Genomic DNA, 25,443 nt, shown 5'->3' with positions numbered 1-25,443 from the left:
TTTAATTAATCCGCAGTAAAAATAATATTTTTTAAAAAAACTAAACTAATTAATAAAAGCGAACATTCTAACATGATAAAAAAATTGATATAACAGAATCTAAATAATAATAAAAATTTATATCCAGATTAAAACAAAGATGACGATTCAACAGTGCTCCCTTCCACAATAGATGTACCAAGTTCATCACCAATAACATCATTTATAAAAATATGATTCTCAACAGATCCACCAACAAAGGCTTAAAAAAAATTAGTACAACAATATTAACGAATAAATAATTGATAATTTGCTTATATTAAATACATACAAAATCAATTCATTGTTATTAAGATTAAAAATTTCAACCAATTGTTCAACTAATGCAAATAGAATAGTTCAATGAAAACTAAATAGAAATATAATCATATGATTCCAAACAAAACCAAAATATTATACATTAATGTATTGTAGAATACATCTTCTCTTAATCAATAAAATACTTAAATAAGGAAAAAAACGTTAATAATTTAAATTTGATTATACATGGTATACCTAAGTACACACGATATTATGAATGAAATAAATCAAACACACTTTTTAATTAATATATAAACTATTAAATAAAAAAATCAACAAAATATAATACGGAGTATATTTTTTTTCATATTTATATAAAACTACAAAACACAATTATTATAATTATTATATAATATAAATATAAAGACTATTACACAAATAAATGGACCAACACATGGAAATATACCCAAGTAAAGAATATATAAGCCCAATCCAATTTACTCAAGCCCAAACCCAAGCCAATTCTACAAAATTTAATAAAAAACACAATTATTATGTTTATTATATAATATAATAATAAACGCTAATACACAATGAAATGAACCAACACATGGAAACTTATACCCAAGAAAAGAATATATAAGCCCAATCCGATTTATTCAAACATTGGGGCCTATTCTAAAAAAAATTATATATAATCTTAAATTTTGTAGAATACATCTTAATTAATAAAATACTTAAATAAGGAAAACAATGTAAATAGTTTTAATTTCATAGACAATGATATACCTAATTACTGTACATCATATTATGAATAAAAAAAAATAATTAATACACAAACTATTACATAAATAAATTCAACAAAATATAATAAAAACATATTTTTCGAATTTATATATAAACATTAAAACCAATTATTATACAACAATTATAAAGCTCTAATTGCACCATTAAATGGCCCAACACATTAAAACACATACCCATAAACACAATGATATAAGCCCAATTCTATATTTTTAAATTGGCCCATGCATCTAAATAATGCAGGCCCAAAATCACGAGCCCAATATCAACATTAATATTAGTGGGAACTAATTAACTTAATTAGACTATATCACAATTAATTAACACACTTAAGAAATAAAACCATAATTTATACACCATATATAACACATTCTCTGATTCTCTCCTCTATCTCTCCTCCCTCCTCGGCGCCGACGCAAACCCTAAAAATCCAACGCCCCGATTCGCCGGAAAATCCGTCGCCTACCACCGAATCACCGCCGGAAACGACACCACTACACCTTACCACTGTTAATCCAAAGATTTAGACCTAAACGACTACCAAAACAATCTCAAGCCCTAATTTTCCAACATTCAATTGCCGACGAATTTCTCTTCGCCGACAGTTTACCGACGCCTCCATAACCGATTTAACTTAGACGACGGAGGGTGGTGTAAAATCCGATTCACAACAGCAAAAAAACCATTGATATGCTAATCAATTACATCAAAATCGGTTTCGATTAAAGGTATATTCTACCAAAATTTAAATTAATATACAAATATGTCGAACATTAGACCTATTCTGGCCTTTTTCATTGGCTTTATTTTTTTTTCAGAATCGTCGAAGTGGCGGAACACTTTCTACGATTCAACAAATAGATCGAAAATATTGGACAAAATGCGAAAAAAAATGCGAAAACCCCAAATTAGCATGCCTGATCAAGTAAGTTTCTTCACACTAAGTTCGTTTCATAAATATTTTGAGCAATTACATGTTGGAATGTTGTTGACAGACTCTATTAAGCAGATATCTAAAATTGTGACCAAATATAAACAAATTTTATATCACTATCAGATTTCACATTGATGTAAAATAATTGGATAAAAGAGGATTTTTTAAAAATTTAAGAATCTGTGTAAGTGTAGCTGTCTATTATAAATTAAAGTAGTATCAATCAATTGTCTAATGACAGCAGAAATATTGAAAGACAATGATATATGCAAGAAGAAGGATAAAAAGATTCTGCAGTCAATTCATCAAGCCAATCAGAGGTAAAATACTCACTTGAAGCTTCAGTTGATACACCTAAATAGGAGCAACCCTTTATAGTTGTGGAACTCTTCAACTTTTTCATTGCATACACCCAAAAATGTAAAATAGAATATTTATTGAAATATCTTATTTAAAAATATGATACAACAGAATATCTATTGAAATACATGTAGAATATCTATTGAAATACATGTAGAAGGTTACTGTAAAAAAAGAATGCAAAAGAGCCAAGCAAAAAAACAAAATTAGTAAATCCTTTACTACATTTACTAACTGGAATACATCAGTATTTATCTTACTTAAGATTCAAATAAGTCCAGCCATGACAATGCTATATGATAGAAAACCAAAAGAAAGATAAACTAATAACTGATAAAACTTAACCCAAATAAATACTTCAACAAAAGCAACCATCAAATGTGCCTCCTTCTCTAAATTTGTGTTCCAAATTTTGAAGTACTTTCTTTGTAAATGTGGCTTGAATGCATGGCCCCTGATAATAAAATAATTTAGATCTTAGGGATTAGATAAATACCAGACATGAGAAACAGATCAATATAATAGATATTAGATATTAGATATGTAGATATACATCAGAAACCTAACATATGCACTAAATTATGTCTTTTCTTTTGCAGGTGAAGATCTATTATCAATTTCATGGTGCAGATTCCAAAAAGGATAAAGGATGATGACATTGAAGATCAATGAAATACTTATAAATGGCAGAAAGTTGGTAAATAAAACCCTATTCTATTTATAAATAATGTTATTCTTAATAACTTTCTAATCTTTTTTATACACTTCAGCCTAAAAACTGTGGAATAAGAAGATGGCAAAGTAGTATCAATCGATTGGAAAAAGGTGGAGAGCATAAAAAAGAAGAATGAAACAGAAGAAAAAAGAACTCAAAGGTCAGTTCTTCTATACTAAACTGAGGTAGCATTCAACTGTGTATGATTAACGGAGTAATAATGTAGAGTTGCAGAAAAAAGAACAATCTAATCTAAATATAATCTAATCTAATCTAAATAACTAAAAATAACAGATATAAGATTAGGATACACTTGGTATCATGAAAACCAAATAATCACATAAGCACAATTTTTTTTATTTCTGTTTCTTCTTTTCAGGTGCACAAATAAAAGTGGATGAGAATCAAGATCAATAGAAAAAAGTTGAAAACAAAGAAAAAAAAAAAGTAAAGAACAGAAGATATCAACACATCAAAGGTGAGATACACTAAACTAAACTAAAATGCTGAAACTTCAAATGAAAATAACAATAGAAGTTTTCGCATTGTCTAAAGTAGAGTTGCAATAAAAGAATCTTAACACACATTACAATAGACTACACTATAGAACTTTAACATAAGCACAATTTTTTTTTGACTTCTGTTTCTTCTTTACAGGTGCACAAAATCAGAATCTATCAGTGATAAAAGTTGCTAAGAATCAAGATCAATTGAAAAAAGTTGAAAAACAAAGATAAAAGGGGAAAGAACTGAAGATATCAAGACATCAAAGGTGAGATATACTAAACTAAACTGCTGAAAGTTCAATTGAATATAAAGATTGAAGGTAAAGTAGATAACATAGAGTTGCAATAAAAGAACACCATCAATAGCTAAAACTACTAAAGATATGATTAGGCAGAATAGATGAGGTGTAGGAGAATTAGATAGATTAGACAGATGGAAGTAACACACATACCAAAAGTAGAATGATATTCTAAGCTGGTGAAGAAGATATTGCAGAGTAAATAAAAGAGAAGTAGAAGGGGGTATTTATAGATGTTTGTTGCTGTTTATTTGTAGACACAGTAGAATAAAAACAAATAAATTAGGAAAACAAACATAATCATGAGTGAGACCTTTCAAATAACACAAATAAATGATAATCAAACAAAATCGGGAATAAAAAACAAAACTTCGATTAAAAACTGGAAAAAATAGATTTATAAGAAACAGAAACGAACACATTAAGAACAGAGTGAAGATTCATAAGAGAATATATAAGAATAAATGGAAAGAGATCGAGTATGCAAAAAATGAAATAATGAAGAAGAAGAAACTGAACTGTTATACTGTTGGTTTTCTTGACTGATTTTGGTTGAGAGAGGATGTTAACTGGTTATGGGAGTGTTAGGACAGGTTATTTATAGGGCTCTCTTGTCTAGTGTGCTGGTTAGAAAATCATGCAGGTTCCCTATAAAACAGAATGATAGAGACCTTCCAAATAACTAATTATGAGGAGAATTGTAAAGTACATAAAATAATAATATCTAAATCAAAAATTCTTTTAATTGCTGCATGCTAAGTTTAAAACATTCTGTTTTAAACTTATGGTCATATTAATACGAATATAAGTTAATATAACAGACTGATATTATAATTAATTCGGCCCATTTAAATTCATTAGTTTGCAACCATATAAGTTCATTTAAGACCCATTTCATTTCAGCAGTAATTACCCTTTCTTGCATTAGTATAATAAATCTCACTTATTGACTTAAAAAAAAGCCTAACCTAAATATAAAAAACCAACTCTAACTCCTACTCTTCAGGAAAAAGGGAAAAGAAGAAAAAGAAGATTAGCTGTCTCCTTTCTCTCTTCAAACTACCATCATTACAGAGAGAAGAGAAAAAGATGAGATGGCAAGCATGAGAGGCTTACAAAGCCTACTCCTACTGATTCTGATTTCTTCTCTCAGTTTTCAAAAAGAGGTATGCAATTCTTTCTTTTTAATTGTTTTCACTTTAATCCTATGACTGCTACACGCCTACACATTCTATCATCTATGATTAATACAAAAATATTAATCACATACTACAATTCTACACATTCTTTCTATTTAATTTATGAATATAAAAGTATATTCACAATAGGTTAGGAACTTAGCCCTATTAGGTGCACATTAACTTCTATAACTGCTAAACATTTCATGATCTATGTTTATCAATTACTACTCTTTTGCAATAATTATTTCCAGTTTGCTTTGCAAATTCTATTCATAAATAACTAAAGTTTATTATTACAGACTTTCAAACTTATAATTTGGATTTTAAATATAAAACCTAGTAACATATTTTTTAACTTTGTTCAATGAGACCATGCATTGGAATCTGATAAAAGTAATTGCAATTGCTTAGCAGGAATGACTTTTTTATTTAATAACCTGTCACCCCCCCTCTCTCTATTACTTTCTCTGTTTTCTATGTTCTAAACTTTGATATTGTTATCTTATTTTTTTATGTTAGAAAGAATTGATTTTATTATCTAACTATTCATATCACAGGTATTAATTGCATATGCAGAAAATCTGAATCTCTCTCTTTCTCTCTCTTGGAAACTGCATACTCTCTCTCTGTTGGAAACTGCAGAAAATATAAAACTCTCTCTCTCTCTCTCTCTCTCTCTCTCTCTCGCTCTCGCTCTCGCTCTCGCTCTGAGCTCTCTCTCTCGCTCTCTCTCTCTCTCTCTCTCTCTCTCTCTCTCTCGCTCTCTCTCTCTCTCTCTCTCTCTCTCTCTCTCGGTAAACCTACAATTGCTCAGCAAAAAGTAGGAGATGAGAGAAGAAAGAAGATAAAGAGGTACTCCCTAAGATTAACTCTGTTAGTGAATTCGCAGTAAAGGTTCTTTAGTTCTATATCCAATATAATAATAGATAATAAGGAAACATTAAAACCTGAATGCATTTGAATGTTCAATAAATGGGCCCAATCAGCACCAATTTAAATAGCTTATTTTTGGATTTTTTTACTATTTAACAATAGCATTTTATTGCAGGAATACAAATAGGGTTATATCAAACCCTAATAAACAGGAGCCGCCTCTACTATAGCAGAAAAAGGAGAGAGAAAGAGATATTACTGTATAAAGGTGGTTACATCATAATCATTTTATAGGCCTGCAGAGGACCATATATTCACTTTATTACACAAACATAATTCAAGGAAGAAGAAGAATATAATTCAAGGTACGACTCTTTGACTGGCAAATTTAATGACACAGTGTCCAGCCGTCTCCCTCCTTCTATAGATTTTAATAATAGTTAGAAAGTGGTACTAATTATATTATTATATCAGTAAGCAAATGATATATATTTTATTTTAAATGTTGTATTAGTAACACCATTCAATAACCCTTGAAAGTTTGTTTAGATTTTAACTAATGATGTATTTAATTTTTCAGGTATGGATTGTAAAGAGGTCTAAAGGAGAATGGAATAGCTTGAAAGAATGGAATAAATATATAATGTAATAGTAGTAAATAGATGTAATAGTAGTAAATAGTAAATATTGTAATAGAATAGAATAGTAGGAGTATATAAAAAGTAGGCCTTATGGCAGATATAGGCCTGTCTCTACACAATTTTCCATAAAATGACCGAAAATACAACAATGAAGCTAAATTTAATAGGATTGATGATATTTACACAATTGATACATAAAAAAACATAAACATACAGCTGCTATAATGCCCAGTTTTCCGCCAAAAAGGGCAAAATTGGCATTTAAAAAACTTCCCAAAAAACTGTCACTTTATATATTGATAAATGTGTCTTAAGTTGTAATAATGATGTGAAAATATCAAAAGTCCATCTAGCCTATAAAAAGGCTCGTAAGCATGTCATATTTTGGGGGATCATTGATAAAATACGAAAATAGACTTTGTCTTTGTGTGTTGAATTCTCTTTGTAGAGTATTTCACTTGTTTGGCTTATCAAGATGCTTTGAGCAAGTTCTTGTGGCGTTCAATCATACCGAGGTTCTTGACTGATCATATAGCCAACGGGTCGAGGTTTTCCAAGTTCTTGGAGTGGATGACACCAGAAGATTCTCAATCAAGGGAGTCCGCTGCCAATCCTTATACGTGGGTTTCTTGGATCAATATATCCAATGGGTCCTTCGTCGTATCTCAATCCATATCATTTATGCAAATTAATTTTGTGTGTTGAGTGGAGAAAATAAAGTAAAAGAGAGAATAAAGTAAAGATAAATGTGTTTCTATTTTTTAAGTAATGGACCATCTTAATTGTGACAAACTAAAAAGGAAAGTGAGTCATTTTCGGTGGAACGGAGAGAGTATATAAAAGTAGGACACATTCAACTAACTTTTTAACTCACTTTCTATAACATTTCAACAAAACGCGTGCCCAGTCAAAGTGTGACAAAATTTATGGCACGGAGGGAGTACTTTTTGTTTAAATAGAAATATTACTTTCTCTATTTATTCTCTTTCCATTTAACTCACTAAACAATTCTGAATAAAATCTCGTGTTGAATAAAAATACATTAGCATATTTTATCTTAAAGGAATGCGCATGAGTGGAGAAACATTAGTGCAATGAGTCACACTTTTATCATAAGAAATACGCATGCATAATAATATAAAAAGATGTTTTATTATTTTCATAAAAAATTGCTTAGTAAATTATTTTCATAAAGATTTTACTTGTATAATTTCTATAATTTCTTTCGGTTCTATTTCTGTAATGATTCTGTACTTATTTCAGAAGGAAGACAATGTTTATAATTGAGTGAACATGGAATGTTTAATTATTTATAGAAAGGAAAATGAGCGACACAACACTTCCCTTTTGGCAACATTATTAGGAGTATAATGTACGTAATCTAAGCGAGGTCTGGTCCGGACGGCAATGGTTCATATCCATCGTGATGCTTGTTGCTCGGAACGTTGGGAACCGGAATACATTTGAGGAGCGCTCCAACCACTAACCCCACCGCTCCCAACAACACGCTCACCGCCCACAGCTTCCCGTTCAATGGCACTGTCCCCGCAAATTTACACAACACTTGCACCATCACTACTTGGAATCCCACCGTCGACACCATTATCATTATGAATATCCAACTGCTCAATATCCCTCGAAATATGTTTATCTGCTCCATGTCTCTGCTGTTTATCTCATTGAATACCTTCCCATTTTTAAATATGGTATCGATCAGTTGCTAATTGCTGACTGCTAACTATGTTGACATAGTTGTCATTTATTATATATACGTACGTACCTGGCAGAAAACAAAGGTGTTGAAGATCAAGGAGCTAAGAGTGGCATCACTATCGAGGTTAAGCATTTGTTTCCCGTAAAACTGGAGCACACCGAGCACGATCAACTGGTAGATGCTTTGCCCGATGATGTTTCTCCACATAACCCTCGTGATGATGTGGGCGTTCCTTCCCACGGGCGGTTGTTTCACCAATCCGTCGTGGGGCGGCTCTGTCGCCAGGGCTAGCGCGCCTAGCGTGTCCATGATCATGTTCACCCACAGCAGCTCCACCGCCGTCAGTGGCGCCGACCCTGACACGCACGCGCAAATGAAGTTTGTCATCAGCGCCACAATGTTCACTGTCAGCTGGAATTGCACGAACTTTTGAATGTTGATGTAGACCGAACGACCCCATTTCGCCACATTCAATATCGTTGCGAAGTTATCATCCATTATCACCACATCCGCACTCTCTTTTGCCACCTGAAATACGATACAAATTGAAAATACGACTCAACTAACTTAAAACAGAAGGAGTATATACGAACCTCAGTTCCTGCTATACCCATTGCCAGCCCAATATCTGCCTCATGGAGGGCTGGTGCATCATTGGTACCATCACCTGTCACTGCAACTACTTCTTGGTATTCCTTTCTCAGCATAGACACCAATTTATGCTTATCTAAAGGCAAAGATCTTGCCATTACCTGCACAAATTAATTAAACCAACCCTACATTTGATGATAAATTTAACAAATTTATGAGCTCTCTATCAAACCTGCAGTTTGGGCAACACATCCTTCATCTCCTCAGCACTTTTATCTCTCAGCTCCGCCCCTTCAATCGCGATCCCATCACTAGTCAATATCCCACATTCCTTCGCAATAGCCTTGGCCGTATTGATATTGTCCCCGGTCACCATCCGCACCAGAATCCCAGCATTCAAACACGTCTTGACCGCCTCTTTAACCCCAGGGCGCAGCGGATCTTTGATCCCGACCAGCGCCACCAGCGTGTACCCCTCCTCAGGAATACTCAATTCATCAGACGACTGCTCCATATCCCTGAACGCCACACACAACGTCCTCAGAGCCTCACAAGCGAAACCGTCTATAACCCCATTTATCATCTTCCTCTGCTCATCTGAAATCGGCAACGACTCCCCATCCTTCCCCACACTCTTGTCGCACATCCCAAATATAATCTCCGATGCACCCTTGATAAAAGCCCGCTTCCCTCCACCTCCCTCGCCACCGCCTCTACTCTGCACGAGCACAGACATCTTCTTCTTCACCGAATTAAACGGCTCAACTTTCAAAATCTCCCACCCCTGCCTCAGCCCTCTGAAGTCCTTATGAAACAAAAGGCCGAATTCGATCAGCGCAGTCTCGGTCGGTGACCCTAATATCTCACTCCTCCCATCCTTCCCTTTCACCACATCCGCAGCAGTGTTGAGAAACAGAGCGTCAACCAAAACCTGCTTCCCTGGCTCACAAGTAACCACGTTTTCAAGCTTTTTCCCATCAACATTCCTCTGTTCTCCACCCATCCAGATCTTCGTCACCACCATATGATTCGTCGTCAGCGTCCCCGTCTTATCCGTGCAGATACAGCTGGCCGATCCCATTGTCTCGCACGCGGACAGATGCCGTATCAGCGCCCGATCGTTCATCAGCTTCTTCATCGCAAAAGCCAAACTCAACGTGACAGCCAAAGGCAGTCCCTCCGGCACCGCCACCACAAGTATAGTCACCGCCACTGCGAAAAAGTTAAGCAAACTGACGACATCTCGCATCGACCAGCTGCCAATCTCCCCATCAAAGGCCTTCACAGTCAGGTATCTTATAGTGAGCACCGCAAACGTTAAAACCGCGAAAACCAGCCCGATTTTGCCAATCACAGTGGCGACGCCGTTGAGCTTCACCTGCAGGGGAGTCTCGTCGTCGCCGCCCTCGCTGAGAGTGACCATGAGGCGCCCCCATTCCGTCCTCATCCCAACGGAAGTCACCACCATCTTTCCAGAACCTTCCTGAACCTTGGTGCCAGAGAGTAGAAACGGCCTCCCTTTGTCGATCTGCACAGGCTCGCTCTCCCCTGACAAGCTGGATTCGTCGATGTATAAGCTGTATCCGGAAATGAACAAGCCATCGGCGGGGACCTGATCTCCGATCGACAAATTGACGACGTCGCCGACGACGAGGTCGTAAATAGAGACTTTCTGGCGGTTAGCGGCTCTGGTGACGTGGACGGTGACGTTGCGTTTCTCCTTATCCAAATCGCGGAACTGGAGGGACTGCTTGTAGTCGCTGAGGGCGGTGACGGCCACGACGAGGAGGATGCAGAGGATAATGCCGATGCCGTCGTACAAGCCCTTGGGCCAGCCCTCGGTGGCGAGGCCGACAGCAACGGAGATGAAGGAGCAGACGATGAGCATGATGAGGGTGAGGTCCTGCATGGCGTCCCACACGAACATCCAGAGTGGGCGAGGGGGTTTTTCCAGGAATCTGTTCTCGCCGAACAGACTCCGGCGGGTGGGGATGTCCGGAGGGGAGAGGCCGTTTTCCAGGGAGACCGAGAGCTTTTTCGAGATGCCATCCACGCCGCCGTGGGAGTCCAGGCGCTTCAGGTCGTGGGACCGGACGAGAGAGGAGAGCTCGTCGGGGCTGATGTTGAATCCGGCTTGCTTTACGTCGTCGGGGATTTTTAGCTTCTCGGTTCGATCAACGGCTGCGCAAGTGATGTACTAAATCAAACTTTACCTAAACTTAAAACTTTTTGTACTAATATGAAATAAAAGGTGAAATATTGTATACTCCATCAGTCTCAACTAAGTTGAGTCAAAAATTAAGAAATAGTATTGAAAAATAGGAGAAATGAATAAAGTAGAAAAAATAAAGACAGAGTAAAGTATGTGAGAGTGATTTGATGTTTTGTTTTTTCAAAAAAAGAAATTACTTTTTCCATCTAAGTTGGAACGGAGAGAGTATAAGTTATGTACTCCCTCCGTTCTATAGTAATAGAGTCATTTTTCATTTTGGTTAGTTCTATAGTAATAGAGTCATTTCCCCTTTTTAGTAAAAGTCAATATATTTTTCTACATATACTTTACTCTCTCTTACTTTTTTTTTTCTTTTCTATCTCTCTACTTTTTTCAATTTCCACTTTATTCTCCCTTTACTTAAAACAATTTTTCTTAATCTCCGTGAAAAAAAAAAACGCCTCCATTATTATGGAATGGAGAGAGTATTTACTTGATCACACACAAATCTCACCAAAAGAGTTTTGTTTTGGATTTAGGGTTTACCGTCGATAAAATATAATGCTGCCTTTTGGACGTACAAAGCTATTCGTATTTTCTCCTGTAACAAAAATGAAGCAAAGACACAGAAAATGATTAACATTTGGATATTAGTGGAACTGAATTTTGCTGTTTCTATAGATTAGCATTTGATTATGATGAAAGATGGAGTACTAAAATTAGTACTCCTTCTGTCCGTGAAAAAGTACTAAAATTAGGAGAGGACCGAGTAACTAAAAAAGTATTTCCCCCTCCTTTCACGGTTTATACACTTCTTTTTGGCACTAAGGGTAAGAAATGGATATTTAGTATGTTAAGTATGGTAAGAGAAGAAAAAAAGTAAAGAGAATTAAGTAGAAAAATGAACAAAGTAAAAGAAATAAAGTAAGAGAGAATAAAGCAGGAAAGAAAAAGTGAGTTAATTATTACTCCCTTCGTCCCAGTTTTTTATTTTGGCCCGCCCCTTATTAATTGTCTCATTTCACTTTTACTACTTTTGGTAATGGACCTTACATTACACTAACTTAATTCCACTCACATTTTATTATAAAGCTAATATATTAAAGTAGGACCTACATACCATTAGCCTTTTCAATCCATTTTCTTTTACATTTCTTAAAACTGTGTCGGGTCAAAGTGAGACACATATTGAGAAACAGAGAGACTACTATATAGGAAAATGACTCAACGATAAGAAACTTCTTAGTATTAGAAAAATAATTCAATTATAAAGGAACGAATGAAGGGAGTACTACTAGTAATTTGCATGCAATCATGCAAATTTCATTGCATTAATTCAGGTCATATATGTATTGTGTACCAATATCTACTAAATAGAACATTTAGTTATTTTTAAATACAATCCACAGACACACATCAGTCGTTTGAACTTCCTACTTATTAATGGAAGACAATATCTTATTAATACTAATTTGTGTTTTGTTATTACTTATTATGAGACTCTACAATTTACTTTGATCAATTAATTAGTTTGCACTTTATGATCATCTTATTACTCCTATCAATCTATCATACTAGTATCACTCAAATTAAAAGCTCTATTATATAGTTAGAAGCAAAATTAATTAATTTGATCCTATTTCCATATGGTGAAGTGCGTAGGAAAACATGTACTGAAAAATATATAAATGAACCTGGATCTTGCGGCGTTTGCGCTCAGCCTCGGCGCGCTTGGCGAGGTCGGCGACCATACGGAAGCGACGACGAGGGTTCTTGACGAGCCAGACCGCGGATCGCCATCTCTTGAGATTTTCTTCGGATGGCCTCTTGGCTTCTACGTCAAAGTTTTTCTTCAAATAATCATCCATGCTAGTATGGTATATGAGATGAATTCAAATTAGAGTTGAAACACTTTTATGACACCAAAATATTGGGATTGTTCTGGCTAGCGTTGATTGAAAGATTCAAACTAGTGTTTCCTTTCCCTTTTGAATAGGCGGGGAAAGAGCAAGACTTCCTCTACCGTACAACTATTTTTAAACGTCACATTATGCTTAATTCATCTTCCTATGTATGTCCATTTAGTTAGATTGAGAATGCATACTACCAGTATTACAAAAAAAGAAATACATTCCCTTGAAATTCTATACAACGGTGAAATGAAGCGTAATTGAGTCTGTCAGTTAGAGGGCCTGTTGAATATTGTGTGGTCTACTTCGGTTTGGGCTGCTGTATTTAGTGTTTGGGCTGGACCCAATAGATTAAATGCCAGGCCCAATCTTATGTATGGGAAGCCCGGTTATGGCTTGTTGACCCATTACTTACCTTGACCGCCCCGATTGCCGCCACGTGTAGCTCTCACCCGGTTCCTGGATTGAGACCGTTGATCTTGAGCTGTGTTAGTTAAGTGAGAGGCCGACCTCTCACTTACCTCATTCATTCACTCAGTCTGTTTTCTCTCTCTTTGCGATTAGGGTTTTCTCTCTGCCTTCTCTCTTCTTTCTCTCTCTACATCTCAGGCGTTTTTCGCTGGTGAACTCCTCTGATCTTTGGTTTCCACCGATTAATCCTTATTTTAGTAGGATCTATCGGTTTAGATCGTGAGTTTGGAGACTCTCTCGGTTTCCATCAGAGTGCTCGGTTGATTCTGACCTAGGGTTTTGAATCTGACGAAGATTGGGCTTGTAGAAGTGATAACTGGTGAAGTGATTGTGAGACTTGTGAGTTTCTGGTGATTGTGAGCAGAATAGACGTTCGGTGGCAATCGGTGTGGCTAGGGGTTCTGACCTAGCATTCGACAGTTTCTCATCTTGTGACTTGTGGTAGAAGCGTGTGGGGAGGTCCTTGGCCTAGTGCAGTCACCATTGTGACCTGAGCCATATTCCTACTGTTCTTGCTCAGTTGCTTGGTCTATTGCTGTTTCTTAGATCCGAGAGGATCTTGTGTTGGTTTACTAACTTGTCTACTTAGTGTGCAGGTTTCTATTGGCAAGAGCTTCGGTTCCAGATTGGTCAAGAATCTTGAACCAGCTAGGGTTCCAATTAGGGGTTATAATCTGTAATAGTTAGACAATCTTTGTTGTAGATTACTTATAATCTTGTAACAACTTTTGTACTTGGCTTGTAAGCCAGCTCAGAGATCAATCAATAAAAAGAGGTCCCGGTAATTAGTGAATCCTGAGTGATCTGATCCCTACATGGCCCAATGAGTCGGGGCCTAGGGTTGACAGATCACGCTGCCAGAGACGTCATCCCGAGCATTACAAGGTTTATGTCATTGTTGAATTTACTTTTTATTATTTTTTGCTTTAATTTAATGTAACGTGTCGAACAAAATTATTATAAGCTCAATTTCAAGTTCTTTGTAAGATCTTTCCCATAATACAAAAAAGAGTTGAACCACTTAGAGTCCTAGTATTATAAATAGGACCAGTGTATATTTTATTCACTTAAGAAATACATTATCTCATTGGTATTGTATTTTTTAATCTTAAACTTAAAAAACTCCAACTAAGGTTTTGCAAAACCCTAGTTCTTGCACCACACAATCGCTGGCCGCACCTCTTCTCCTAGAATCTCATAGATTTGTCCGACGAGTTCTCACCGATAGGAATTGACTCCTACCATTTAGGTTTTTATGTTTATGGTTCTACCTTTCTCGTGGATTCGACACCCTATTTAAGACGTACTAGTATTTTGGCAAGTGATGAATGAATTGAGAGTTTGGAGGCGTGTCTTTTCCTTCCCATGACGACATGTCAATAATTTCCATATCAAAGCTCACAATTTTTTTTCTTAATTATTTATTTTATATGCACAAATATTTCTTTTATTGCATTTAACCAAAAAAGTACAATTCTCCAATCCAGACATCAATATGCTATGATGCGCTTAGAGTGAGGTCGATATTTATGTAACAAGCCGGTACAATCATAAAAGATGATGGTAAATAGGAATTTTTGTGAGCTATCTCAAGTTTTGCCTTGTCTTCATCATTCTTTTGAGTGTTGACAGCCAAAAGTTGCATTCATCCCAATCACTCGTCGTGAGAAGAACCTATATTATATACAAGAACAGCACATTGAAATGTATCGATCATTCACACATATATTAAAATTATTGGTAGCTTCTACCTGGATTTGAAGGGCATTTCCATAGTTACCCTTATCAAGTGCATGACATAATTGTATGAGCTTCTCTGCAGCATTTTTTGATATGTCTCCACTGGTCAACTTTGCATACAAGGCTCCCAGCTTCCTTGAGTTGACTTCTATTTCCCCTTTCTTAGCTGGATTTGCTTGCTCGCGCTCCTCCTAATGCCTCGGTTAACTCATTGTAAAGTCTCGTTAAAGTAGTGATGACTGCCTTCTGTGGCGCTGTAGCATATTTGCAACATATCATATATTTACAACAGATCATATACTCCATCTGTCTCATTAAAAATGAAACGTTTTCCTTTTCGGGTTGTCTCATTAAAATGAAACGAAACGCTTCCAAAAATTAAAAATACCATCTCTACTTTTTCCCCCCTCTTCATTAACTCACAAAACAACACTGCACAAAATTACTTATAAACCAAATGCTTCATATTTATTGGGACGGAGGGAGTATATAAGAAGGTGATGCCAATCATCTTTTCGTCTCATCATACATCTTGATTTAGATAGCAGCCTCATTTTACTTACCAGGAACATTTGACGTATCGACAGTGTGTAGAGTTGGCTGTACAGGAGCAGGACTAGGAGGTTGTGAGGAATTACTGAGTGGCATGAAAACTGTAGGAGCCGTTGTTTGCATTGGAGTGGCTCCGTATCCAGTAGCACGTTGATAATCAGCCCCCTCCTAAGTGAGACGGGGCAAAATCAGAACAACGGTTAAGTTGATTATATAAGTTGAAGAGTTGCGCGTACTTTGTACAGATGAGAAGCCAAAGTTGGTGGCTGCTGGTACTGCTCCGACACAGGAGGAGGCTGAGTATTCGCATGAGGAAAGTGTGCCTGTAAGCACAGAAAGGAATCATCAGCTTCGCAAAAATCTCAACAAACATTCACACTATATATAATCACCACTGGAGTTGGAACAAATCTTCCCGGTTGAACATCGTTTTGTTGTGGATATGCACTGTTGTTACTGTACGGTTGCACCTGAGGTGGAGAAAATAACACTGATGTTATTAGGCAACATCTACGTCCCGAAAAACATGAAAAACTTACTTGATAATAAGTTTGAACGCCACAATAGCTTGATTCATCAGCAGCTCCAGTTTGTAACTCAGTTTTATCACAAGCCTCGCCACTCTCAGTCTCCGCGTCTGTATATGTAGATTATTTCAATTCACAGGAACGATGATTAAACTTCATATTTTAGGCGCACCTGGCTTGATTGAATGAGCTATTCGATCGCGCAAGATAATAAGTTCAGTAGACAATTCTTGGGTACCCAAAAGATTCAAGTATCCATTGCTATAGTTAAGAGACCTTGGCTTGCTAAAATTTCAGCATATTTCTCGACTAACGTGTAGAATGAAGAGCTAAACCGTTTCAGTCTGGTCGCCAAAGCAAAGACAATTGTCTTCTCCATTAAATCCTTACAAGTAGCATATATGTGCGTAAGTTGTTCGGTCCTGCTTAATTTTTGTTTTCTGAATCCATCTATATTCTATACAAGCTTACCTGAAGACGATCCATGTAGGAGTTACCATCATGCTCTTCTGTAAGGTTCTTTGACCACATATCCACTGCTTTATCAATGTTCCCAGCACATATATAGCATTCTGTTGCTGCAGCTGTATCACCTGCTGCAATGAGCCTAGCAACAAGAGTGTCGCATAACAGAATCCACTCGTCTGCATGAGCAAACTGAATGATGACAATGTGCACACTATTGTCAAGAGATTTCACCAGATGAATCGACGTTTATGTCAAATTACCACACTATGTACAACCATAGAATGAAATTCTTTTGTTGTGGAATTAGCTTCAACGAGAATAGGTGACAAGAAGCATTTATACAGTCAATGTACATACCATTGAACTGATAAACATATAATCTTGGTTCACAGAGGAAACAATCACACAACTTGGTTTGTGAGGGAAAGAAAGACTTACGATACAGAATAGAGCGAGGGATTCCTTCCACGATTTTAGGGGCCTTCTTTTCACGATGCTCATGAGGTCATTGTTTACCATGGCAGAAACAACCTGAGGTATAACAAATATAGAGAAAATTGTACCAAAAAACATGAAGAAACCTATACGAATTCGGAAAACATAATCACCTTTAGGTACGAAGAACAACTCATGCAGACGAGTGGATTCTGTTATGCGACACTCTTGCTGCTAGGCTCATTGCAGCAGGTGATACAGCTGCAGCAACAGAATGCTATATATGTGCTGGGAACATTGATAAAGCAGTGGATATGTGGTCAAAGAACCTTACAGAAGAGCATGATGGTAACTCCTACATGGATCGTCTTCAGGTAAGCTTGTATAGAATATAGATGGATTCAGAAAACAACTCAACTTGAGGTACTGATCACGTGTCTTCTCCCACAAGGTGGCACTACCAACATGAGAAACGACCAAAGCATCCGCCAATCTATTTGCAGAAATGCATAGTGCAACTGCTTTATTGTAGTCCCCAACGACCAAAGCACATTGTACCGCATCATCAAATGAAGGATCCTCTCGGCCATTCAATTCTTGTTGGTATTCCGTACTAGAGCCTTCATCATTACAAGGTGTCAAAGGGGAATCTACCTTTGGACTAGGAAGATTGTTGAAGAAATCTTCCCCACTGTCAGCTGTATACAATGATGCGTCTTTAATCATCACACTATCATCAGTAGAGAGACTATTCCCTTTCTCAGAGACTTCATTGTTTATAGATTTAGTTTCTTCAACTGGAAGAATGAAACCAAGATGGGAAAGAAGCTTTGACCTTTCTGTCCCATTCTCAGTGAACATAGCCTTCATAAATCCCCATGTTTTCATGTCTTCATCAGACCTGAGAAGAATATAGTGTATTTAGACAAGACTATTAGGGAATAAGGCTGGAAATTGAAGACATACCGAGATTCTTGCGATTCCTATCACACAGAAGTTTCAGTGATGATCTATCCCTATCTTTGATTGCAGCTTCAAACTCAGAAGATCGACTTACCAAACCATCTTCTGCGATTAAATTGTGCACATATACTTGGATAAAGAACCTGTGGTCACACTAATGTAACATATGCAAGAAAAATCAACAATCAAAGCTCCTTTCAATACCTCTAAAGATTCATCATAGTTCAATGACACAAGTTTGCCTCCAAAACCAAATGATACTCCAGCACGATTGTTGTACCACTTTGGGGCCCTCAGTGGTGCTGCGAACACATGAATTGTATGGTATATAATAACCTAAAACCTAAATGCTGGTACTAAATGGAACTGCATGGGTTGTAGGAACAATGTGAAATTTATATATAACATGTAATGATACCAAAAGTTTATTATAAAAAATGTCCAGCATTTTGGATATGAACAAGAACAAAGATAAACTGGAAATGTAACTAAAATCCTTAGCTCTCATGTCTAATGTACTTCCATTTACACGAAGTTAACTTTCTTTTGTTTGAAACATAAATATACAACTTTACACATAAGGTAGGCCACACACAGTTTGGAAACTCAAGGTAAGCATTAACATGGCTACAATTTTAGGAGCATAAAATGTCTCCTCTAATGAATTTTAGCAGCACAAAATACATGGTAGAAGTTGTATAAATTGCAAGAATGTACAACTAAACCATGTTAATGATGCAAGGTACAATGGGCTTCAAGGTAACTATTTATCTTCTGTCCTCATTTGTCAAAGTAATCTAAGAAATTTTGAGACGAGCCCATTGTCAAAGATACATTTTCAAAAATGAAAGAAAGTAGATACCTGAACCACTGTAACGCTCTCTGAGACCATTTCGACCACAACCCTGAATTTAATAATGTTATTACAGTACTTCAAGTCCACAGTCGTTGAAACGAAAATGAGGAAGCGTGAGATCAGATACTAAAGACCCTTCTTGGTATGATGGAATGGAATGAAGGTAGGAATACAATGAAAATAGGAAAGAAATGACAATTTTTTTGCATTTCCTTTGCAGTTTCATTCATTATCTTCTTCATTCCATCGTACCAAGCAAATGACTAGAATGGAATTAGGAACCACATTCCATTCCATCCGACAAAGAAGTAAAGTCCATTTGGGCCCCTCAACATATAGACTTCTTTTTATTTTGTCCATAACAATATGCTTGTGTCGTTTGGGTTGTGTTGTTTTTTGTTATTTTGGACGTATCTATTCAAAGTTAACGAACAAGACTAGAAAGATCAATTTTGATAGAGATGGAATTATTGATCTTCATTGTCTTTGGAAATTACTTTCCATGTTTGAGGATGTGCTTCCTTCTTTATCTTTAAGTTGATATGCTTTCCTCCTTTAGAGTTAGTAGGAGACCTATTTGAAAGAGCTAGATATCTAAATAAATGAGTTTAGGAACTGTCTTCAGAGGAATGTTCTTTTGAGTTTAAATTCAAGTTCTTGTGTTGTTTCCTTGTCGTTATTTTTGTGTTCAACTGCCTATACTCCATAACAATTAATGTGGTGAACGTGGATCATGTCATGGTGAACACTCGCATAATAAAATAACGTCCTAACAAATTGGAGAAGGTAGTCAAAAAGTCAACACCAAGTTCGATGCCACTGACGTCAAGGTCAACAACTGCCTTCACTCTTAATTTACTATCAAAACTATTCCATCATCTATATATTGTAGAACAAGAGCTCAAACAATCAAGAACATACTCTCATGATGGTGCCTAGCAACAATTTCAAAAAGAAGAATGTCACGCCTGCATTTTTTAAGGATAGAAAACACGGTTGATCGCGACTAGGGGAGGGTTAAAGAAGCGGGCAAGAAAAGGGGAACAACGAAATATACACGACCAAAACAAAAGATTAACTAAGAAACTTAAAACAAACTCGAATACTGTCTCCACAAAACTAACTTCGAATAATAAGACCCAATGATAAAACAGTCCAAAGGAAATTTAGGATTTTAGCGGAAACGTCAAAACATGGAAAATTGCCGAGTATGAAGACCCGACAAATCCAACAACCAAACAAGATATAATTTTCCAACAACTCTGCTCAACATCCTCCACGTCCATCGCCGCTCAATCTGCATATTAAGAAAAACAATATGCATGGCTGAGTACTTGATGAACTCAGTGGACACATGCCAAAATACAGTTTGTCAAGCCATAAACGAGTGATCTTGGGGGTTTTAATTAAAAGAACCCAAGTACACTAAAAATATATTTTCCATAAAATTCGGTTGCGCAACCATTTTCCATCCACATCCACCATCACCATACCATATCTGAACTACATGACAAGGAACGTGGCCACGAACCAAGTCACTAGACCGGCCAACTTCAATGAGATAGCGCACGATCTACTGGGTGTACACCAGTCCGAGCAGGGTTTGCGGCCCTACTGGGACCCGAATTCGTTAACAATACATGGCATAGCCACTTCAGATATGTTCATTCAAATACAAAACATGGCAAGACAAACATTTTTCACCTCCTTTCACATAGTAAAAATATTTGGGACATAGTCCTTATTTAAAACGAAAGTCCACCTCAAAAGCTTAACTCCTCAATCACTTTCTGTTCCAACCGCAAACGACGTGCACAAATTCACCCTTTTTGAAATAACATGGTGTGCAAAATTAGACTTTGTAAAATAAATTAATTAAAAGACAATGCATGCATACTAAGTGTGTGCGCTCCCATTATTCCTCCATCTTTTCTTAAAGAAAAACTCACATATAGCAACTCAGTCTAACGACAGATCTAGAATTAATACATCAGATTAAACACAAAAGTCCCAACCAAAACTTATTCTCTCGATCTTCACTAAGCTGAAATAGGCTAACTGATTCAGTTCCAACCACCATAAATTCAATCACTATATAAACTAGTTCAGCGCTCCCATTAAACAAAACTAAAGAGAAAAAGAGTCAGTAGCTAAAAAAATGCTTCCAGCCACCATACGATACCTTCCTTTTAAAACTAGAAAAAATCAACACATAACTTATTAAAATACTCCCAAAGGGAACAAAAACAAACATTTAAAGAATAAAATAAATAAATACTCCCAGCTTAACACACTTACATCCTCCATACCCAAACTAATTCCTTTTTCTCAAATCGAAACCAACTAGTGAGACAAGAATGGCCCAATAAAATTAAAAGAAGACAAGTAATTCAAGAGTAAAAAGTATACTCCTTCACCACCATCGTATCTCTCTCATAAATCTCAAAAAGAACAAAACAGCTCCAACATCACAACTCGTCTCTCCCTCATCTCTAACACCTCTCTCTCGATTTTCATCTCATATTCCCGAATCAGAAACAGCAAGCTCATCTCCCTTTCTATCTACTACCTTAAAATTAAGGAAAACATCAAATTCTATTTGATTGATTTCACTTATTAATGGGCAAATAAGGATTTTAGGGATTTGGGATTGGAAGAAAGCAAAGGCTACTAAAGCATTAAAGATCCAAGCTTTATCAAGAATGCTTCATTCAACAATTTAAGAAATTCAAGGATGGACTAAATTCCCATGGATATACTACCGTGAATGATATGCAGTGGAATTTAGGAAAAGATATATACCTGTGTTGCAAAGAGTCGCAGGAAAACAATTTGAAGGACTCTCGGCTCTCTTACTCTAGCTATTTCTTCTCAACTGTGATTTCAAGAATTTATATTATGGAATCAAAATATGGAGGTTCTATTCTTGTGATTGAAAAGAAATTACTTTGTACTCCCTCTGTCCCAATAAATATCAATAAATATGAAACGTTTGCTTTTCGGCATAAGATTTTATGTAGTATTGTTTTGTAAGTTAAAAATGAGAGAGTAAAGTAAGAAAGAGGGAAAAATAGAGATAAAGTTATTTCTATTTTAAGAAACGTTTCAATTTTTAGTGGGACAATCCAAAAAGGAAAACGTTTCATTTCTAGTGGGACAGAGGGAGTAGAAGAAAGAAATTACGGCAGAGTGAATGTTGAATTCACAGTATTCTCTGTGCCTCCCTTTTTCTTTTGTTGTGAAGGAATGAGTAACCTGCATTGTGCAGTTGAGGCAAATATACGGAGTTGACAGATTTTGGTTGGAGATTTTTCAGGGACGTAGGGATGTTGGTGAAATCGTGTGTAACGTTGGGAAGTGAAAAGATTTGAAGTAAAATTGGGCTGCAAAATAGAATAAGGAGGAATTGGTTTCGGGCTTCACAAATGACTTCATTCAATATGAACAATTGGGCTGATATAGCAGGCCCAATAATTGTATTTAATTCCAAATACTTGTAAATGAAATTTCTATTTTCCCATTAACAATACTCATCGCACGTATCGATTTCTTACCCAACATGATTCGACAATATCAACCGAACATTCACAAAATTCCACTTCCATTGGCATACCAAACAAAACAAGAGCGGTATTTTTCTCAAAGTGTATCACTCGTCCGTACTCAAAACAAAATCTTAAAGTAAAAAGGTAATATTAAAAGCGGGTGTTACAAAGAAATTCATGTTTCTATATGTTTACCTTTTAAGCCAGTTTTCATTTGATAGTTATTTACCTCAATGTTATAAATGCCAACTTTGCCTTCAAAAGAAGAAGCTGATATAAGTCCAGGAATCTTAGAGTACCAGTGCACATCAAAATTCCAATTGGTTCCACCTGGTAATTCAGCCACAATCTACATGAGAATGACAATGACAATGACATGTGAGGCATCAGAAAGTTTATATAACAAACGTAAGAGTGATAGCATTCACCTCGCCAGACGCAGTATCCCAACACATTGTACGGTTATCTTTGGCGCATGTAAGTAAATAAGAGCTGTCAAGTGGACACCATGACATTGCAATCACACCTTATTCACAAGAAAATAACTTATATGAGTTAAGTGAATCAAATTTAAGTATCTCTACATGTTTGTTACTTTTAACCAAGTATGTATGTACCTTTGGTGTGTCCAACAAACTCTTTCACTGGAGACACTATGTCTCATATCCCACAGCTGACATGACCATTTGAATTATTATGATAATTTTGAAAAATAATGCGAAACTAAGTGTTTTTACCCTAAGAGAAGGTGAACTATCTTCATCTGAAGCAACAATGAGTTGGGTGGCAATGTCAGGGTGCCAATGCAAAACAGAACATCTTCTTCTAATTGAATCCGAGAAGCTGTAATATGAGTATATAAGGGTTCAGAATCGACAATGGTCGAAATATGAATACTCTAGGTTGACCAAGAAATGTGATGATACCTTAGCACTGACTTTTGCTTCTTTAGATCCCAGACCACTAAAATAACAAATCTGCTAATTACTCGAATTCGAAATGAAGAATACATGTATGCAAAAACAGATTCCTACATACCAGTTGTTCCATTATATGAAGTGGATGCTAATAATATGTGTTGAACGTTCCTATTCCATGACAAAAATGAAATTCCACCTTGTTCTGCAGATCCACCACCCTGTGAAAGAGTTTATTAAGTCTTGAGCTTCCTTCACTGCCCCAAAAATGGATCAATACTACGCATTTGAAAGTGCCCCGATGACTAACAGTTAAAAAATTGCATAATACATAAATTTTACAAAATCACCACAAATATAAGTTGAAACTGAAATAATTAACACACCTTGAGCGGTGGGAAGAGGCTTGGTTCGGATGGTTTCGATACATCCCATATACAAATATCTCTTTCTTCGGCCCCAGAAGCCAGAAGGTTGGGAGAAAGAGAATTGAACTCCAAGCCACGAACCTTGCTTGCCACAAAACTAACACTCCATAATTATTAAAAAAAAAAAAAAAAAAATAGAAGTAGCATCATAAACTTACTGCTCCTTTGTGTTTTGATAGATTTCCAGCAAGAGCATTCTCACCATTTTTATATTTACTGCAAATAAAAACTAAGGTATAAAATCAGAATCAGTTTAATAATGAGACAGATTAGATTACCTGATGAGAGTGTGAGGATTCCAAAGAGCAATATTGCCATCAACAAGGCCACCGGCGATGAATTGCAGACCCACCGCCCCGGCCATAGTCCCGGCCGACGCCGATCTGTTAGCGGTCTTTATACACCACTCCATGCACAAATCATGTAAATAAATGAATCTACATATGCATAATTTTCATCAATATCAATTACAGCTAGCATTCTACGTACGACTAATATGGTTATGGTATTTCACCTCTAACTAATACTACTACTATTTGATTTTATATAATTAAATTTCTGAAATTATACATAATATTTAACTAATAACATTATGACCATAGCATAAGAAACAAAGTACTGAAACAAACAAGATAATCTCATATTGCTACACTTACATAACCATCGCAGGTGAGTATCCAGTATATATAAATGTATAATAATGAGGAGAGCTGGAGTTGGGAGTTTGAAGAGGGATTGTGGGGCGGTCTCTCCATTACCAGAGAGGGAGAGATTGTCAATAACAAAAATCTATAATTAATTTTCGTATAGACTTCTAAATTAAAATTGGGTGTACAATATTATTGTGGCTTATAAAATTCTAATTTCTGTATACAGTTCTAAAATAAAATTGAGTGTACCACTATATTATTTTGTTTATAAAGTTCCAAATTGGGTCTTACTATATAATTATGTCTTAAAAGTTAGATTTTAATTTTGACTAGAGATGTCAATCTAGCCCAAAACCCACGGGTCGACCTGAATTACCTGTTAAAATCAATAGGGTTAGGGCCGGAAAATCGCAACACATATCAGAAGCGGGCTACACGGGCTAACCCGTTCAGGTCGGCGGGTTATGCGGGCTGGCCCGAGTGGGTGGCGGTTTAGCCCACGGGTTGAGCATTTAATATAAAAATATAATTAAAATTTTGGATTATATACTTATACGAAGTATATTTGGTAATATCAATATTAAATACAACATTATCAATGAAGAATATATAGTAATTATGTCTTCCATCTTAAATTCAAAGTTAGGGTTATATGAATTGATTAAAAGTTAGGGTTTTATGAATTGTATGATTTCCATTTAATTGTAGTCAGATTCATGTGTGCTATTAATTAAACGATATGTTTATCTATTTTGTTACAATTTTCAATTGCTATTATTTTTTTTTCTCTTGATCACTTTGATAATACTTTACTATTTGTTACAATATGCTTTTTAATAATTTAGAATATTGGATTGGATAGAAGAGAACAT

The 25,443-nt window shown here is 36.0% G+C and overlaps 1 protein-coding gene, 3 long non-coding RNA genes and 1 pseudogene across 12 annotated transcripts; 1 reads left to right on the top strand and 4 right to left on the bottom strand.

Annotated features, from left to right (window-relative positions):
* Positions 1–1,457: 1,457 nt before the first annotated feature.
* On the top strand, positions 1,458–6,758 carry LOC125188847 (uncharacterized). 8 transcript variants are annotated; one of them, XR_016130133.1, is made up of 11 exons: positions 1,458–1,811; positions 1,902–2,008; positions 2,262–2,337; positions 2,977–3,070; positions 3,148–3,252; positions 3,472–3,570; positions 3,750–3,864; positions 4,904–5,063; positions 5,636–5,930; positions 6,127–6,316; positions 6,532–6,758. It is a non-coding gene; the product is annotated as an uncharacterized LOC125188847 (long non-coding RNA). The 8 variants fall into 8 exon arrangements; XR_007170788.2 differs by having other exon boundaries at positions 2,977–3,074; XR_007170785.2 differs by having other exon boundaries at positions 2,259–2,337; positions 2,977–3,074.
* LOC148926271 (uncharacterized) lies at positions 2,584–4,595 on the bottom strand. Its single transcript, XR_016130138.1, has 2 exons — positions 4,417–4,595; positions 2,584–2,831 (listed from the first exon to the last, which is right to left on the bottom strand). It is a non-coding gene; the product is annotated as an uncharacterized LOC148926271 (long non-coding RNA).
* Positions 6,759–7,846: 1,088 nt separating the features above from the next.
* LOC125190550 (putative calcium-transporting ATPase 11, plasma membrane-type) lies at positions 7,847–12,977 on the bottom strand. Its single transcript, XM_048087878.2, has 6 exons — positions 12,804–12,977; positions 11,656–11,710; positions 9,130–11,078; positions 8,900–9,058; positions 8,373–8,834; positions 7,847–8,279 (listed from the first exon to the last, which is right to left on the bottom strand). Exons 1-6 carry the CDS (start codon positions 12,975–12,977, stop codon positions 7,974–7,976), a joined length of 3,105 nt encoding a protein of 1,034 aa, XP_047943835.2. The 3' UTR covers positions 7,847–7,973.
* Positions 12,978–14,941: 1,964 nt separating this feature from the next.
* LOC125189883 (protein transport protein SEC31 homolog B-like) lies at positions 14,942–24,681 on the bottom strand (annotated as a pseudogene). The gene is made up of 24 exons (XR_016130758.1): positions 24,578–24,681; positions 24,200–24,327; positions 24,080–24,137; positions 23,880–24,002; positions 23,615–23,714; positions 23,503–23,539; positions 23,314–23,419; positions 23,194–23,249; positions 23,005–23,102; positions 22,806–22,925; positions 19,038–19,080; positions 18,380–18,477; positions 18,179–18,329; positions 17,617–18,113; positions 17,386–17,396; positions 17,216–17,308; positions 16,781–16,966; positions 16,476–16,694; positions 16,322–16,419; positions 16,175–16,252; positions 16,019–16,105; positions 15,794–15,950; positions 15,242–15,484; positions 14,942–15,164 (listed from the first exon to the last, which is right to left on the bottom strand). The product of XR_016130758.1 is annotated as a protein transport protein SEC31 homolog B-like (transcript).
* Positions 19,977–22,706, bottom strand: LOC125187861 (uncharacterized). The gene is made up of 3 exons (XR_016130368.1): positions 21,834–22,706; positions 20,794–20,856; positions 19,977–20,328 (listed from the first exon to the last, which is right to left on the bottom strand). It is a non-coding gene; the product is annotated as an uncharacterized LOC125187861 (long non-coding RNA).
* Positions 24,682–25,443: the final 762 nt, after the last annotated feature.

Source organism: Salvia hispanica, chromosome 5 (assembly GCF_029641045.1).
Source record: "Salvia hispanica isolate PSC_SH4W2 chromosome 5, Shi_PSC_v1, whole genome shotgun sequence".
Taxonomy (NCBI): domain Eukaryota; kingdom Viridiplantae; phylum Streptophyta; class Magnoliopsida; order Lamiales; family Lamiaceae; genus Salvia; species Salvia hispanica.
Note: the sequence above shows the minus strand (reverse complement) of the source record. Positions and strands in the feature narration are given on the sequence as shown.

Excerpts from the sequence above, each read along its gene's own strand:
- LOC125190550 (XM_048087878.2), bottom strand. The coding sequence starts at position 12,977 with ATGGATGATTATTTGAAGAAAAACTTTGACGTAGAAGCCAAGAGGCCA. Across the intron at positions 9,059-9,129 it reads ATGTGTTGCCCAAACTGCAG|GTAATGGCAAGATCTTTGCC; the intron begins GTTTGATAGAGA and ends TAATTTGTGCAG. Across the intron at positions 8,280-8,372 it reads ACACCTTTGTTTTCTGCCAG|GTATTCAATGAGATAAACAG; the intron begins GTACGTACGTAT and ends AAAAATGGGAAG.